At 36.6% G+C, this 14123-nt stretch overlaps 1 protein-coding gene across 1 annotated transcript in view; it reads left to right on the top strand.

Annotated features, from left to right (window-relative positions):
• The window catches only part of DDC (dopa decarboxylase), a 56110-nt gene that overhangs the window by 26685 nt on the left and 15302 nt on the right, over positions 1 to 14123 (top strand). The window contains exons 7-10 of the mRNA XM_066560053.1: positions 1380 to 1446; positions 3540 to 3634; positions 5437 to 5504; positions 10714 to 10790. Coding sequence (XP_066416150.1) covers positions 1380 to 1446; positions 3540 to 3634; positions 5437 to 5504; positions 10714 to 10790 — 307 coding nt within the window. The remainder of the gene's footprint in view (positions 1 to 1379; positions 1447 to 3539; positions 3635 to 5436; positions 5505 to 10713; positions 10791 to 14123) is intronic.

The raw sequence follows: 14123 nt of genomic DNA, 5'->3' as shown, positions 1-14123 counted from the left end.
TATTTGTTCTAAACTCCGGTTCTTAGCAGCTTAGTATAGAAAAAATACTGAATTGTCCCTTTTTATTTTAATAATTACTTCTTTCAAGTTTTTCTGGGACAGAATGTTCGTTTCTTGAAAAGTCCACTGGATGGACAAGTATAATTTAGGTTTTCCTTTCTCTTCTTATTGGTCTCATCAGGAATTTGCTAAGGGACACATACACACAGAAAAATGTGTCTAGTTCCAGATGTAGGGAAAAACAGTAGGGAAAAAAAATGTTGCTTGACAGTGTACTTGGCACAAAAGGTAACCAGAAATACTAAAATAAAAAAGCAAAATTCTGAGTTTGGCATTTTTATAATCATGTCCTAGCTGTACTGTAGTTTATGTGTGACCTTGGATAAATGATCTAACTATTTTTTATTTCAATACTCTGACTATAACACAGCATACTTTATTTGCCTATTTAAACTGTAAAGTGTCTTTTATTATGTAAAAAATCTAGTAAATTACAAAAACCATACTCAGCCTTCAGAAATAAGACAAGGTGTTTAAACCATAAGTGTAGCAATGAAAAATAATGTCGGTTTATATGCCCTTGGTAGCTGGGGGTTTTTGATTAAAATTCTACCTGCATATTCCAAATAAATTACAATAGTTCATTTTCACCTAGTTATATTCTCTTCCTACTGGGAAACTTCAGCATTTATGTTGCCTCTGATTTTGGCCCACTGGTCACACAGAAGGATACATTAAATGAGACATGAACAGAACAAAGGAAGAAATGTTCCAGTGTTTTTGGATGAATCTGGGAGAAGAAGTTTCTCTGTGAAAAAGTCTTGCAAGCCAAGTAGAGAACATATGCTGCTAGTGAACAGGTTCCAGGTTGCAGATCTCTTGAGCATAAACTGGTTACAAATCTCTGTTACAGTGGCTCTGATCAAGACAGCAACATTTGTCAATTTATTCTGTCAATAATAATTCCAGCACCTTTAAATTGCCCAAATTCAGAACTTGCTTATGTACCATGAACTGCAAATCATTTTGATGGGATTTGCATATGTTAAGGTAGTATTGAGGCATACAATAAGCATGTGGAACTTACAGAAAATACATAAAATATAGCATCAGCACAGCACTGTGTCTATATTACAGTACTTATCACTCAATTTTTTATAAACATTTTATTTTATGCATCTGCTTCAATGGACTGTTATGGGAGCTTTGAAAAAAACCAACCCACAGTCTTAAAAGTTCTACTAAGGGACTACATTTTTTTTTTTGTTCTATAATGTCTTGTATTTTTGTTTATTGCTGCCTTTGCAGACTGTTTTTCTCCTTTGGTAATTTTCTATGCTGTAACACTTTTTTTTTTTTTTTTTTTTTTGGCTCTGCAGTTCTGTGCAACACTTGGAACCACCTCTTGCTGCTCCTTTGACAAACTGTTAGAACTGGGTCCTATTTGTAAGTCTTTGCTGCTTCTTTCTAAAATTTCAGATACCAGTTTAAGCCATGCTGAGTCATTTCCAGGACATCATGCTGTGCCAGTGTCCAAATACAATAAAGCTACTTATAGATGAGACCTTCAGTTACAGTTTTATTTCTAATATTAGGTCAAGCAGCAAATGTGCATTCTCAAGCTGTTAAATGGTTAGAGGACATTGCCTTAAGGGTTTCTTTTCTTGGGGTGGGACATATTTTGGAATACTTAAGAATTACTGTAAGGGCCTCAGTTTGTAACATACTTCTTCAAGCCCTTCTGCCCTGCAAGGGCATCTAGAACAATGCTGAATATCAGGGAAAACTGAACTCTTAATTCTGCTCTGCACCAAGTGTTTTGTTTCTGCCTGGTTCTAATAACTATAAAAGGTAGGGAAATATGCACCAAAAATCCCCATCTATTCTTAATCCTTGCTCTCCCCTTCCCAATTTCCTTCCTCTTCCAAGAAAATAGAACAAATGCCAGTGTGTTTAATACAGTGATCGAGTCATGGACTCTTCATAAGTGTTTCTTTCTGTGTTACGGTTTGTTGTGTCAAGCTTTGATCTGCAGCAGGGCTTGGTCAAATCCCATGTTTGCTGGCTGATGAAATTGTTACCAAAGCACACCATATCTCTTCAAATGAGAACAGGAAATCCATAGCTGTAAGCCACTGGAAGCAACTTCATAGAAACACAGCTTGATTTGAGGTCCTCTTAATTTATTCAGGGGCTTGTGTGGTGGTCATTTGCTCTGTGAGGTTTGCTGCCTTTCACCACAGGACCCAGTGACTCGGTTTCTCACAGTCCTTCTTTTTAAACAGGTTTCTAGTAGTTTCTTAGCAGCTACAGATTATTTTGCCGTTTGTGTTATTCCTGAAGGCCTACTAAAATAGTGACACCAATACGTTTAGGTGTAGCAATAATCACGTGTTTCACTTCAGTGATTCCCTGCTTGTGTAGCAGAGCCAAAAGGATGGCATACCAGTGAAGTCAGAAATCTCATGCTAGCTTTTCTGCTTAATCTTATCCTTAGCACACATGAGCAGCAGTCCTGCTGCTGTGATATGAAGGCAGTGTCTCAAACCAAGTATATTTAAAAATCGATAATCAGTTAAAATTTCAACATGCTTTAAAACAAACCTAAGTTGTGAATGTTGTGAATAATATTTTATTTGCTTTCCCAGAAATTCATGCAAAAAGAAAATTTAGTTCACAATAAAGCAAATTTCAGCATGAACTTGGTGCCAGACTGCAGATCTCAGTGGATGCACCTCTGTATGTGGAAGTAACCATCAGAATTATTGCATGACCAGTGTCATGTGGGCTTCAGCCGTCAACTGATAGACCATAATTGTTACTGAATGCATTAAAACAGTGTTCTCTCGTAGAGTGTGAATACTCAATTACAGAGTATATGTGAGCTGCTTATATGCCAAAATATTTCTGCAGAAACCATTCAGTGACTAATCAAAAGTAGCACTTTCTCAGCATTTCAGTGCTTGCTTTTGCCTGTCTCCATCCTTGAAATAAGTAGTTTGCTGCACAAGTTCAAAAGCATGTGCATGCACATTTATCAATATGTACAAAATACTGTTTAGAAATGTCTTTGTGAATCATGAGTTAGAAGTAGGGAGCACAGCTAATATTCTATCTCCTCCTGCTAAAGCAGTTTTATTAGCATACAAATGATAGCTAAATCTTTATATACGTTTTTTGAAAGTGTATTTTATAATGGTTCTTAAATTAAAACCACAAAACAATTTATGTTGGTTAATTTTAGTAAGATAAACCTAGAGATGATGATCCTTATGGGTCCTTTCCAATATGGGATATTCTATGATTCTATGCTTCTGTAACTTTTTTCCAGTAGAATTGGGAAGGAAAAATAATACGTTACATATACAATTTATATATTAATGAAAACCCAGATGGTGGAAACATTTAATCTCTTAATTTAATTTTAAATTGGGAAAATAATAACATCAAAGAGAAATATCTCAGGCACTTGGTTTCATGCAAAATAATTGGGCTTTTTAATCAGCTGTTTAATTTATTTCCTTCAATTATTTTTTTAGGTAATAAGGAAAATATCTGGATGCATATTGATGCAGCCTATGCGGGAAGTGCTTTCATCTGCCCTGAATTCAGGCATCTTTTAAATGGAGTGGAGGTGAATGAGTATTTTTTCTCTAGCAGCCTGCTGAAACCTTGCTCTTTTATAGAATTTGTATGTTTTTTATGCAGCAAAGATTAATGGCTCTTCCAGAATCTCTGAGTAAGCTGCACCCCAGTTTGTACTACAAATCCCTGTATATTCGATTGCATTACTTAAATTTGTAGATTTTTAATGCTTTATACTGGGACTATGCGAGTACCCCTCTATAAGAAGTTTTTCATTCAGAATAACAACTAGTACTGAATCAACAAATAAAAAAGAGGAACTTTTCCCCAAATATCGCTAAATACATATTTGCAGCATCCTACATTACACAAAAATGAGGGGAAAAAAATTTGACAAATTAATGAGCTCATTACGTCTGGTTTTCTTCTTACATCCTGAAATTCATATACTATAGAGCCAGTAGCTCTATCTCAAACAGACAAGGTTTAATAACCAAGAGACCTGAATGAAATATTCCCCCAACAGCACTGCTGTTCCTTTTCCGCTGCCTTGCTGAGCTGCTTGGCATTCAGTTGCTTAGATAAGAGTACTTCAATTTCCTGCTGCTCCCCTCAGTCAGATAAGTCCTTGTCTTCCACGCCAGTGGAGAAAATATTACTGTTTGGTAAAGCCAGAAGTTTAAACACTGCACTGATAGGCAGCGAGTAATGAAGAAGAGGAGGGAAACCCCCCTCACAAATAAAGCATTTCTTTTTGTCTCTTTTTTATCAGCAAATGAAGCTTGTTGTAATTTCCTGTGGGGGAATATTTTTTAAATTATTGTTATTGGTTCCTGAAGGAAATGAAACAGCATCCCTTGTCTGGGCCAGCATTTGTCATAAGATAAATATTTGACAACCATGAATAGGTTTCTTACTTTACAAAGTACAGGGTGATAGCTAGATAGATGGATAGATAGGTGGACAGAGGGACAGGCAGATCATCTTCTCTTATTAGAGCATTTGTTAATTGTTTACAGGTGACAGGGAAGGTTATGAGAAGCAAATGAGAACAGAAAACTGCAATATGGAATAGTCAGACCTTGGTGCTGCCAGGTCCCTATCCCCAGGTTTTTAAGGCTGGTGCCTTCTGCCTTTCTTAAAACAGAAAACATGGATGAAACCTTTCCAAAATCTTTACCTGCCTGGGTTTCTTCTGATGCTCCACCTAAACATGTCAAGTAAACTAGGCCTGGCACATGGTGTATAAATATTTATTTATTGCAAGTGCTTACTTTTTGGTGGTTTTTCTTTTGATTTAGATGAAACAATAATTTCTAGTGAAAGAAAAGACCCTGTCAAAAGGAAAAAAAATTTCCTAGTCAGTTGTAATTTTCTGAAGGAATATGATGTGCAGATTCTGAATTACATATATCATTTCTTACTATATATGAATTTTGTATATATTAATTTCATATCCTTGGAAGTAGAAAGCATAGGGATTTGTTATTGGAAAATGTGATATGAATGCCAGTGAATGTTTCTGAGTATGCAAATTTATTTATATAATTAATTAAGATCACAATAAGATACACACTTTTCCATAACATTTGTAACAAGAAAGTATAATTGTAAAAAAATACTCAAAATGTTGATAATACCACTAGCCTAACTCCATACCTAATGTGAACTCCACTCCCAAAATAAATGAAGATTTAACTCCAACAGTTACTAAATAAGGTGACATCAATATGAACATTATAAAGACCTGATTCAGGAATTGATTTATAATTATACAGACAATTTGACAAAGTCATATCATTATCACATGATTTCTCTTTTGTAATTCTGTTTTTATTTATCCATTCTCAGTTTGCAGATTCATTTAACTTTAATCCTCACAAATGGCTCCTAGTGAATTTTGACTGCTCTGCAATGTGGTAAGTATTTCAGTAAAGGGAAACATTACAAGAAACAAAAATGAGGTTTTATTAGTCTTTCTTTCTAGGAGTAGACATTTCTTTATATTTTTCAACTGAAATGAGAAGAACTGCATAGCTTTAAATCTTATAAATTATTTACAGAATTCAGACTTTCATTTAATCCAAATTTCAAAACCACAAAGTTCTGAAAGAGACCTGAGCTCTGTATTATGTTCCAAAAAGAGAGAGGAAGTCCCCAAAAATTCTGAAGATTTATACTTGCTCCATTTTGGGACTGTTTAAAACATGAATAAGAAACCTCTTTTTAAGCATATCAGTGCCATGAACATCATGCTAAACAGTTTGTTTTTTTCTTTCTTCCTTTTCTTTTCCATAACATTTTTTTGGTTTGATTCTTTTAAAAGCCGTTCTAAAAATGTTGAAGATTTGGCTGATGAAAAGCAGCTGATTTCAAAAAGGCCTATTTATGCAATTTTGTACTGACTTTCAATTTTCCCAGATGACAGCCCAGACATTTTGAGATTAAATGATACTGAAATAGAAACCCATAGACATACTTTCAAACAAAGCAAAGTATCATGGCAGTAATAATAGCATGGGTTTGTTAAAAACATTCCAGAGATGATCCGATTTTGTCCTGAACAAAATGATTACCAGTGTCACAATTAATGATACTTGTTAGCAAAACAGCTATTCAACAAATGCAGACCATTTATCAAAATAAATGAAAACATTAATTTCAGTTGTAAAAGAACAAAATTTGCAAAAGAGAAAAAAAGAAGACTCCAAACATCACGCAGAAATAGGTCACCTTATTTAAAAGAGGAATTAATGTAAGACAGTGATCACTCAGTTGCTTTTGGTTAACCTTCATCTCTTTTAATTTCCCTGGCAAAGTTGACTTTTCAGGTAATATATTATGGTTTTTACTTTAATATTTCAGCTGATGTAGGCATTTTGAATCTTCCTACACATTGTGGTTTTTTTTTTTTCCTTACGGTAGATGGCTTACATTTTGACCCTAATTCATCAGTTGTAGCAGCACCCCATAACGTGCTGTGTCTCTGTATGTAAGGAAGTGGGAAGATGATGCAACAAACTCCTTTCCTAGTTCCTCCCATCTTTTTCTCATCACTCAAAGACATTGTTAAAAACATAGCCACTTGCAAATTAGACAATACACTATCATTTTCTTTAATGTTTGTAGAACAATGAGGAACCACAGTCTAGTCCCTAACAATTCAGTTTCTCATTAATTCTGCTTTCCCTGAAAATGCTGTGGAACTATGTTAAAGGCATTTTATCTGGCTTTCCAGTAAAACAAGTTATATACAATCACACTGTGAGTTCCCATCTCAGGTGACTTTAGGTTATTCCTAGTAAAGCTTCGACTTTAGACTTAGGAAAACATTTTTTCTGCATTTTGTTTCTTGTTGGGTTTTTTTGTTTTTATTTTTAGATAAGAAATTGCATAAAGTGCTTGTTTTCATAGGTAGGAAGATGCCGGTAGAAGGACTCTGAAGAGACCTTGCAACATCTCCTTACTCAAAGTAAAAGTTTCATGACTATAGCCACTCAGGCTTCAAGTCAGCTAGGCATTTTTGTATAGGGGTTATTCACTTAACACAGAATAAATAGACACTTAAGCTGTTTGGCTTGAAGCCAAGTCCATTGTCCAGCTAATTCTAAGACCCACGTCCAAAATTCACCTGTCTTACCAACTGTAAAATTCCCTGAGGAGGTGAAAAGTAATAATAAAGGATGAAGGATGGTAAGAAAAAGTAACTGTGAAGAATACATTCTCTTAGGATCCATGAACAGCATTAAGTAAGATACTGTGGGAGTATGGAAAGAGGAGTTCAGTAAACACTGAACACCATTTCAGAACCAAAGTAATCTGAGCATCCATTGATGAGTAGACTTCAAAATAACTCAGACTCCTCAGCACTTTCCCCAATAAACATTGCATTTCTTTTCTCTGCTAGCTGATTAAAATAATCTACCCATTAGATCTGTGATGTAATTATGTAACTACTCAGTGCAATATGTGGCACTGATGTAGTTTCAGATTTGGAGACAATTTAATTATAAACATTTTGCAAAATATTCTCAGACTTCCTGATGTACAGAAAAGAGCAGTCAATTTCCTATAAAAAGGAATTTAATAAAGCCAGTCCAAGAAGGGTATATTTTCTATATTCAAATATCAGAGTCCTTTAGAGACTTTCTTTTGAACCTACAGTCAGTTTTGCCTGACTTGTTTAAATGATGCTCTGGAATATTATAAAATAGGACTAAGTGTCTTCATTTAGGGAGAGTGAAAATAATAATCTTGCAAAGTCTTGGTATTTTTGACTTTTATTACCATTTTCGGGGTTCAAGTGTTAACTTTTGATTGGGAAGGGTGTTTCTGTAACTGGAAGAAGGTGCTTACAGGAAATACTTATCTGTAGATCATAGAACACAGAATAGTTTGGGTTGAAATCTACTTCCAACCCCACTGTCATGGGCAGGGACATCTTCCACTGGCCCAAGTTGCTCAAAGCTCCATCCAGCCTGGTCTTGAAGAGTGCTTGAAGTGAAATTGTATTTCACTTCCCAACTCCAGCTGAACAAACTTGAACGATCTACTTGAACACAAACTGAATTTTTCCTGCTGGTTCATAATATGAGGTCACCTTTTTATCTCTCATTTAAAATGCACAAAATAGAGTGAGGCAGTTAAAAGCTGCAGATGTGCAATTCAAGTAAGTCACTTCTCACAGATTTTCATTATTTATTTCACCAGGAGTTTTGTTGTGCATTTTGTATTATGAATACTTAATATGTGAATCTGTGCTACTTAGGCTAGGTCTTGGTCTATTAGCATAACCTCCAGCCTTAAAAAATTCTAGTTTACCAGCATAATTTGCGAAATACATATTCACAGGATCACAGATTCGTTAGGGTTGGAAGGGACTTCTGGAGATCATCTAGCCCTATGATTTTCCTCTGGAGAGGTAGTCAAGGAACATCTTTCAGGCTGGTGGATGCATGCCTCAGAGCCCCTTTAACAGAGAGCCACCCACTACAGTCACTGAACTTTTCTTTTTATAGTAACTACCACATGGCTGCTGATGTAGGCTCTCCTTGTTTGCCTTGCTCACAGACATCTTTAGACCTCTAAAGAATCATACCTGATTTTGCTCTGGATGTTGGAGGGTGGAGGCTGGTTGGAGCCCTGCTTTTTTTTGATCACCAGGGTCCAAGGTGTCTCAAGCTCAGTGCATCCCCTGGAGGTGGATGGTTCTGGAGCCACATATTTTTTGAGTCCCTCCACTACCACACAGCCTGTTATCTGTGTCTTGTAATGCAGCCATTTGACAGCAGGTCATCCACCTGTGCACACCTTGTGCAGGTACCAGCCTTTTCTCCAGGAGAAGTATCTGAGTATCCATTGCAAGCTACCATCTGTACTGACATCTCCTTCCTTACCAGTTCCATCTGAGTGGCAGCATCAGACTACTCAGGGGCTGCCTCACTCAACACACTGGGTTTGGCTCCAAGGTGGGGGCCCACCATTATGGCAGAGACCTTAAGCACTGAGCACTCTGGTCTGGAGCTCCTTAGGACTTGGCTGAGGTGTGGACTGGCTTGCAGAATGCAGCAGCACCCTTCCTGCATTCCCTGCCTACAGAAACTTCCATGTCATTTTTGTGAGTTCTAAGCTAGATGTTGCTACAGAATAGTTACCCTTCCCATTGTTTAATACAGCATCTTACAGGAGAAGAAGTAAAGCGCTCACAAAACATCTTAAGACATTGCTTGTAATTTGGATTAGCTGCATGGAGAATGAGCTACTGAAACACATATATATACACCAAAGTAATCAAATGCTTCAAATAAACTACATTAGAACAACTTAAAATCTGTTAAAAATATTTATCCTAATTAAACCTGTTTTAAATTATTGTTTTCTTCCTTTTGCCCACAGGACAGTTTTAGCAATAATTAGGTTGTTGATTGTTTTTATTTTATCTGAAAATCTGTTGCTATTTTTCATATGCAGAAGTTTATTTATTTTCAGCTATGTACTTCCCATGAAGGCAAATACTTACCTGTTGGCCTTGGTACTTCCCTGACCGTTAGAGAGATGAAGGCTTTTTTTTTGTTTGAATAAGATGTTTTATTACCACAGTCTAGATGTGACTGAGACTGGGAGAATGTACTGGCCTGTGCATTTATACATACACACTAAAATATTGGTAATTGGTTTTTTACTTAGAAATTTACAATTTTACATTAAACCATTATAACATAGAAAAAAGGTTTGGACTTTTGTCTTTTAGAGTATCCCTGCTTTGATATAATTTTTGCTTACTTTGTAATATATTTATAGGCATAATATAATGATGTAGCAGTCTTTCCCTTTTTGAATTATTGTTTCCTCTTCTGCCTCTATAAACCCCAACATTTGTGAAGGTGAGTCAGTCTTACTCAGCATGAACCATGAACCAGAAAACTCTTGTTATTAATCACTGACAAAACACAGTTTATTCTTTCTAATAGGGACACACTGGCTTTTGAACCTCAGTCCAGTCACACCACCCCTTAGCTGGCAATAGTAAGTTACACTTCTCAGTGTAACATTGTGCTGTAGAATGTCTGTCAGGAATTGTGTAGAGGATCCAGCTAATGGCAGGGTGGTACAAGAGGGGAGCCAGAGTCAGAACTGGGGGCTTGTCCCTTCCAGTGGCTGCTCTTGCTGCTTCCACAGCAGCATGGAGAGACAGTGGCCAGCACCCCCAAAGCCTCAGCACGGCTCTGCACGATGTTTAGGAAGCAACAGCTCTTCCCACGCAGCTTTGTACTGCAGTAATTTCAAGACAACTTCTGTTGACTGCAAACATTAACATTGCCTCAGCTAGTCTCACATTCTGGTGTGAGTGTCTATCACCATAAAAAGATCCTCTATGTCTGTTTCTTGTCTGTTTTTAAATATGCAGTCGTGCAGTCATGCTGCCCGTTCCTGCTGAGCCTTACACTTAACTGCTTGTAAGTACAGTACTGATATGGCTGTGAAAAAGCACTGAAAATGGCACAGGCTGTGCTCAGGAAATATGCCAGTTTAAACACATTCAATTTGACTTCACTTCTTGTAGAAATTTAATCTCTTAAGTCTTTATTCTTAAATTTCTCAATTTGATTTCTTTCTTTTTTTATACAGGGTGAAAAAAAGATCAGATTTAATAGGTGCCTTTAAATTAGAACCTCTTTACCTGCAGCATCACCATCAGGAGTCTGGTAATTTTATAATTAAATGAGATTATTATTATTTTGTTTGCACTCTGATATTTAATGGGAAAAAAAAAGGACTTAAGATGAAAACGGCAATTCTTAAACTACCCAAGTTGTTTAGGAGGCCGTTTCCATTTTCTGATCACTCTAGGGAGCTAAGCTCATTAAAGTGCAAATACTTGTCTAGTGAGATTTTAGTTAGTTAAAAGCAGTACAAGGAAAGTAATTTCATAAAGCATTATGCATTACTACTTTTGTATTGGGATTTCCCCAGTTGCAGACTTACCACTGATTGATTGCAGGAGTGTTGAGAAAATTCTCATTATCTTTTGGCTGTCAGATAAATGTATTATTGGGTGTTGTGTAACAAGTCCCCTAACCTGTCTTCCCCAACACATCTTTCTCCAGAATGATTTCAGGATCTGATTTAGAGTTTCTAAGGCCTGTGACTTTTTTTCTTAGTTATTCATGCAAGTTCTGATTCAAATTTTTCAGAAACACATGTGAAGAAAAAAACACTCCCAGAAACTACAAAGAAGGGGTGAACTGTGTTTACTGTCTGTGCTCTGCTTTTGAGTGATAGCTTTCTGGGATATTATGCTGTAGCCCTCATGCTCTTACACTGGCTGTAGGCAAAGGCAGTAAGAGCAGACTATCTGTTTGGTACAAAATGCTCATGAAAGCTCTTTGCAAAATGCTCACAAAGAACTTAAAAATCTCAGGCTTTGTACAAAGCTCCTTAATGGATTAGTGATGGTCCTTGCACATACCTAGCAATTGCAGAGTGGTATTTGCCCTCCTGAAGCCCATTTTTACACATCTGGTTATTAACTGAATAATTATGAAGAAGGTCACTGCAGTGCAGAGTCAACATATGGTAGAAGTTCCCTCATAACTTTCTGAAAAGTGTGAATCATCTGTAGAAGGTCTTACCATATACTCAACCTCATAGTTTTCCTGGAATTGCTGGTGCTGATCTGTGTTCAGAAGTATATCCTGCTATGGCTATGAACACATTGACATTTAAATTAATACCATCCAGACTTCCACTATTCACTAAAAGATCCTAGGAAAAATGGATTCATGTGTCTTAATCCTGAACTGACATAAACCTTGCATTTTATTCCTTTCCTCCATTTCCAAGGAATGCAAACATAGAACAGTGCAATAAACAGGAACAAGCAGTAATTCTGGAGCTGAGGTTCACTCTCTAAAGGCTCAAATTATTAAGAAAAAAATATATACTTTTTTGCCTTTTCTAATGGAATATACAAGTTACAGCAAATACACTTAAGGCATTAGCTTTTACTTAACATACACATTAAAAATATTTATCTTCAGGTGAAAAAATTCCAGCCTAAACTAAAATGAAAATATGCTCTTGGGACAACTGATAGTGCTGATACAAGAACTTTTGGTCTTACCTGGGTTAAATAACACCTGAAGAAAACCAAACCTTTCTTAAAAACAGGTAGTTTCAGTAAGGCCACCTAGTCGACCTAAAAACTTTGTCACCCCGTTGGAGAAAGAGTATTTTAGCCTTCATCTTGCCTTCAGAAGTGGGATAGCATGTTACATGATCTAACATACTGATTTCAAGGAGATAAACTGATTACTAGCAGTCTAGGGATGCCATTTTTTTTTCCTATGCTCCATTCCCACGTGATATCAATTTTCTAAGGAGTTGGACAACACTTTCAAATGCAAATGCCTCTGGTTAAACTTCCAACCCACACTAACTCCTTCAATAAACACGGTCAAATTTGCTACATGAAGGTGCTGCAGTCCTCATTGACCCCTGTGTGATTTATGGGATGTCAGCACTCCTGAAAATACAACTTGCCAAATTGAGGGTCTTGAGTTCTCAGTATTCTCAGGTCTGAGAATTCCTATCCTGGTTTACTAAGTAAATGAAGTGGTATTTCTGAATTCACTTATCTCTCACTCAAGAATTTAAATGAGCGGAAAAATATCTCTGTCCGTGAGCAATTACTCTTATTAACCATATGGCAATTATATGTGTCCCCAAGGGGAGAGTCTTTATTTTGTCATTAATTATAATTTTATGTGATTTGCATCACCACACCAGAAAGATTATACTAGCTTGCCTGGCAACCCAGGATATAGGTCAAATCCTCATGGCAGTGCTAGAAGAGTGCAGCTTTATACTCTATTGTGAACACCACATACGCTCCCACAATGCAATTCGTCCTGGTTAAATACAGATGTAAGACTAAGGCTTGTAATCAAGGAATCAAGCACTAATCATTGATTACATTCTGCTTCACAGCTTGTGAAAGGCGTTGTTGTGGATCATTAGACATAGCCCCTTACAGGAGCGTAGGATTATTTATCTGTCACCAGTTGCTTTACTCTCTTTGCTACCAGTCTTGCAGCTATCAAACAGAAATGGCTGCTACAATGCAGAAGAATGTGAATGTTATCAATTTTCCTCGTTACCAAGCAGAGACAACCACATTCATTTCCAGAAGACCAGAAACAGGTTGATGATTGTTGGTTGTTTTGTGGATTTGAAGTATTTTACCACCTGGAAACCAACATAGTGACAGGTTAAAGAACCTAATGTCCTTCTGTTCCAGGGAAAGAAGGACCATGTTTTTTCCAGTATTTTGGCTGCAAATGAGAGAACATTGGCAAGAGATCTTGTAACACAGAAAAAAGTTGTTTGTTTTTTTCCCCTAGAAATATAAAGGCTGAAAATTATGTAAATGGCATATACTGGTCAAATTCAGAAGCTACAGTTCAACCTTCCAGTTAACATTTTAACAATTCCAGGAACATTTAGCGTTTTCCCAAGGAATCCAAGTACATACTCTCCTATGAAGCTTATACTCCAATGCAGAGAAATAAAGCAGAATAAGTTAAGCAGATGCTTTCTAGAGAAGTGCTTTAAACATTACACCAGTTTAATGTCTCTTACTGGCTTAAAGCAAGTAACTGACTGTATTCAGGTTTACTTTACTGTGAAATCAGTTGAATTCCTTGATTCAAAGAAAAGGCAGGTGAATCCTGACACTGTGTGCTTACATAAAAGGACAGCTGATAATGCCCTCTGCTTGCCTTCCTGGACTACTTTGTGGCTTAGTCCATCTGTGTAAGGGACTTTCATTCCATCAAAAGAAAAACCATAAAAAATTGCAGAATACTATTCTCCAAGCAGGAACATGTCGAATTCTGAGTCAATTTTTCAAGTCACTTACTAGATATCCTGAAGAATTAGCAACAAATATATGCATGAGTATAAAAGGTGGATTATTTTAAAGAGTGTTACCAGTTCACTAGGGTAAAGGCAAAGACATTTCACAGCAGAGAATGAGT

Source organism: Molothrus aeneus, chromosome 1 (assembly GCF_037042795.1).
Source record: "Molothrus aeneus isolate 106 chromosome 1, BPBGC_Maene_1.0, whole genome shotgun sequence".
NCBI classification, from domain to species: Eukaryota; Metazoa; Chordata; class Aves; order Passeriformes; family Icteridae; genus Molothrus; species Molothrus aeneus.
This window is presented reverse-complemented; position numbering and strand designations above follow the sequence as displayed.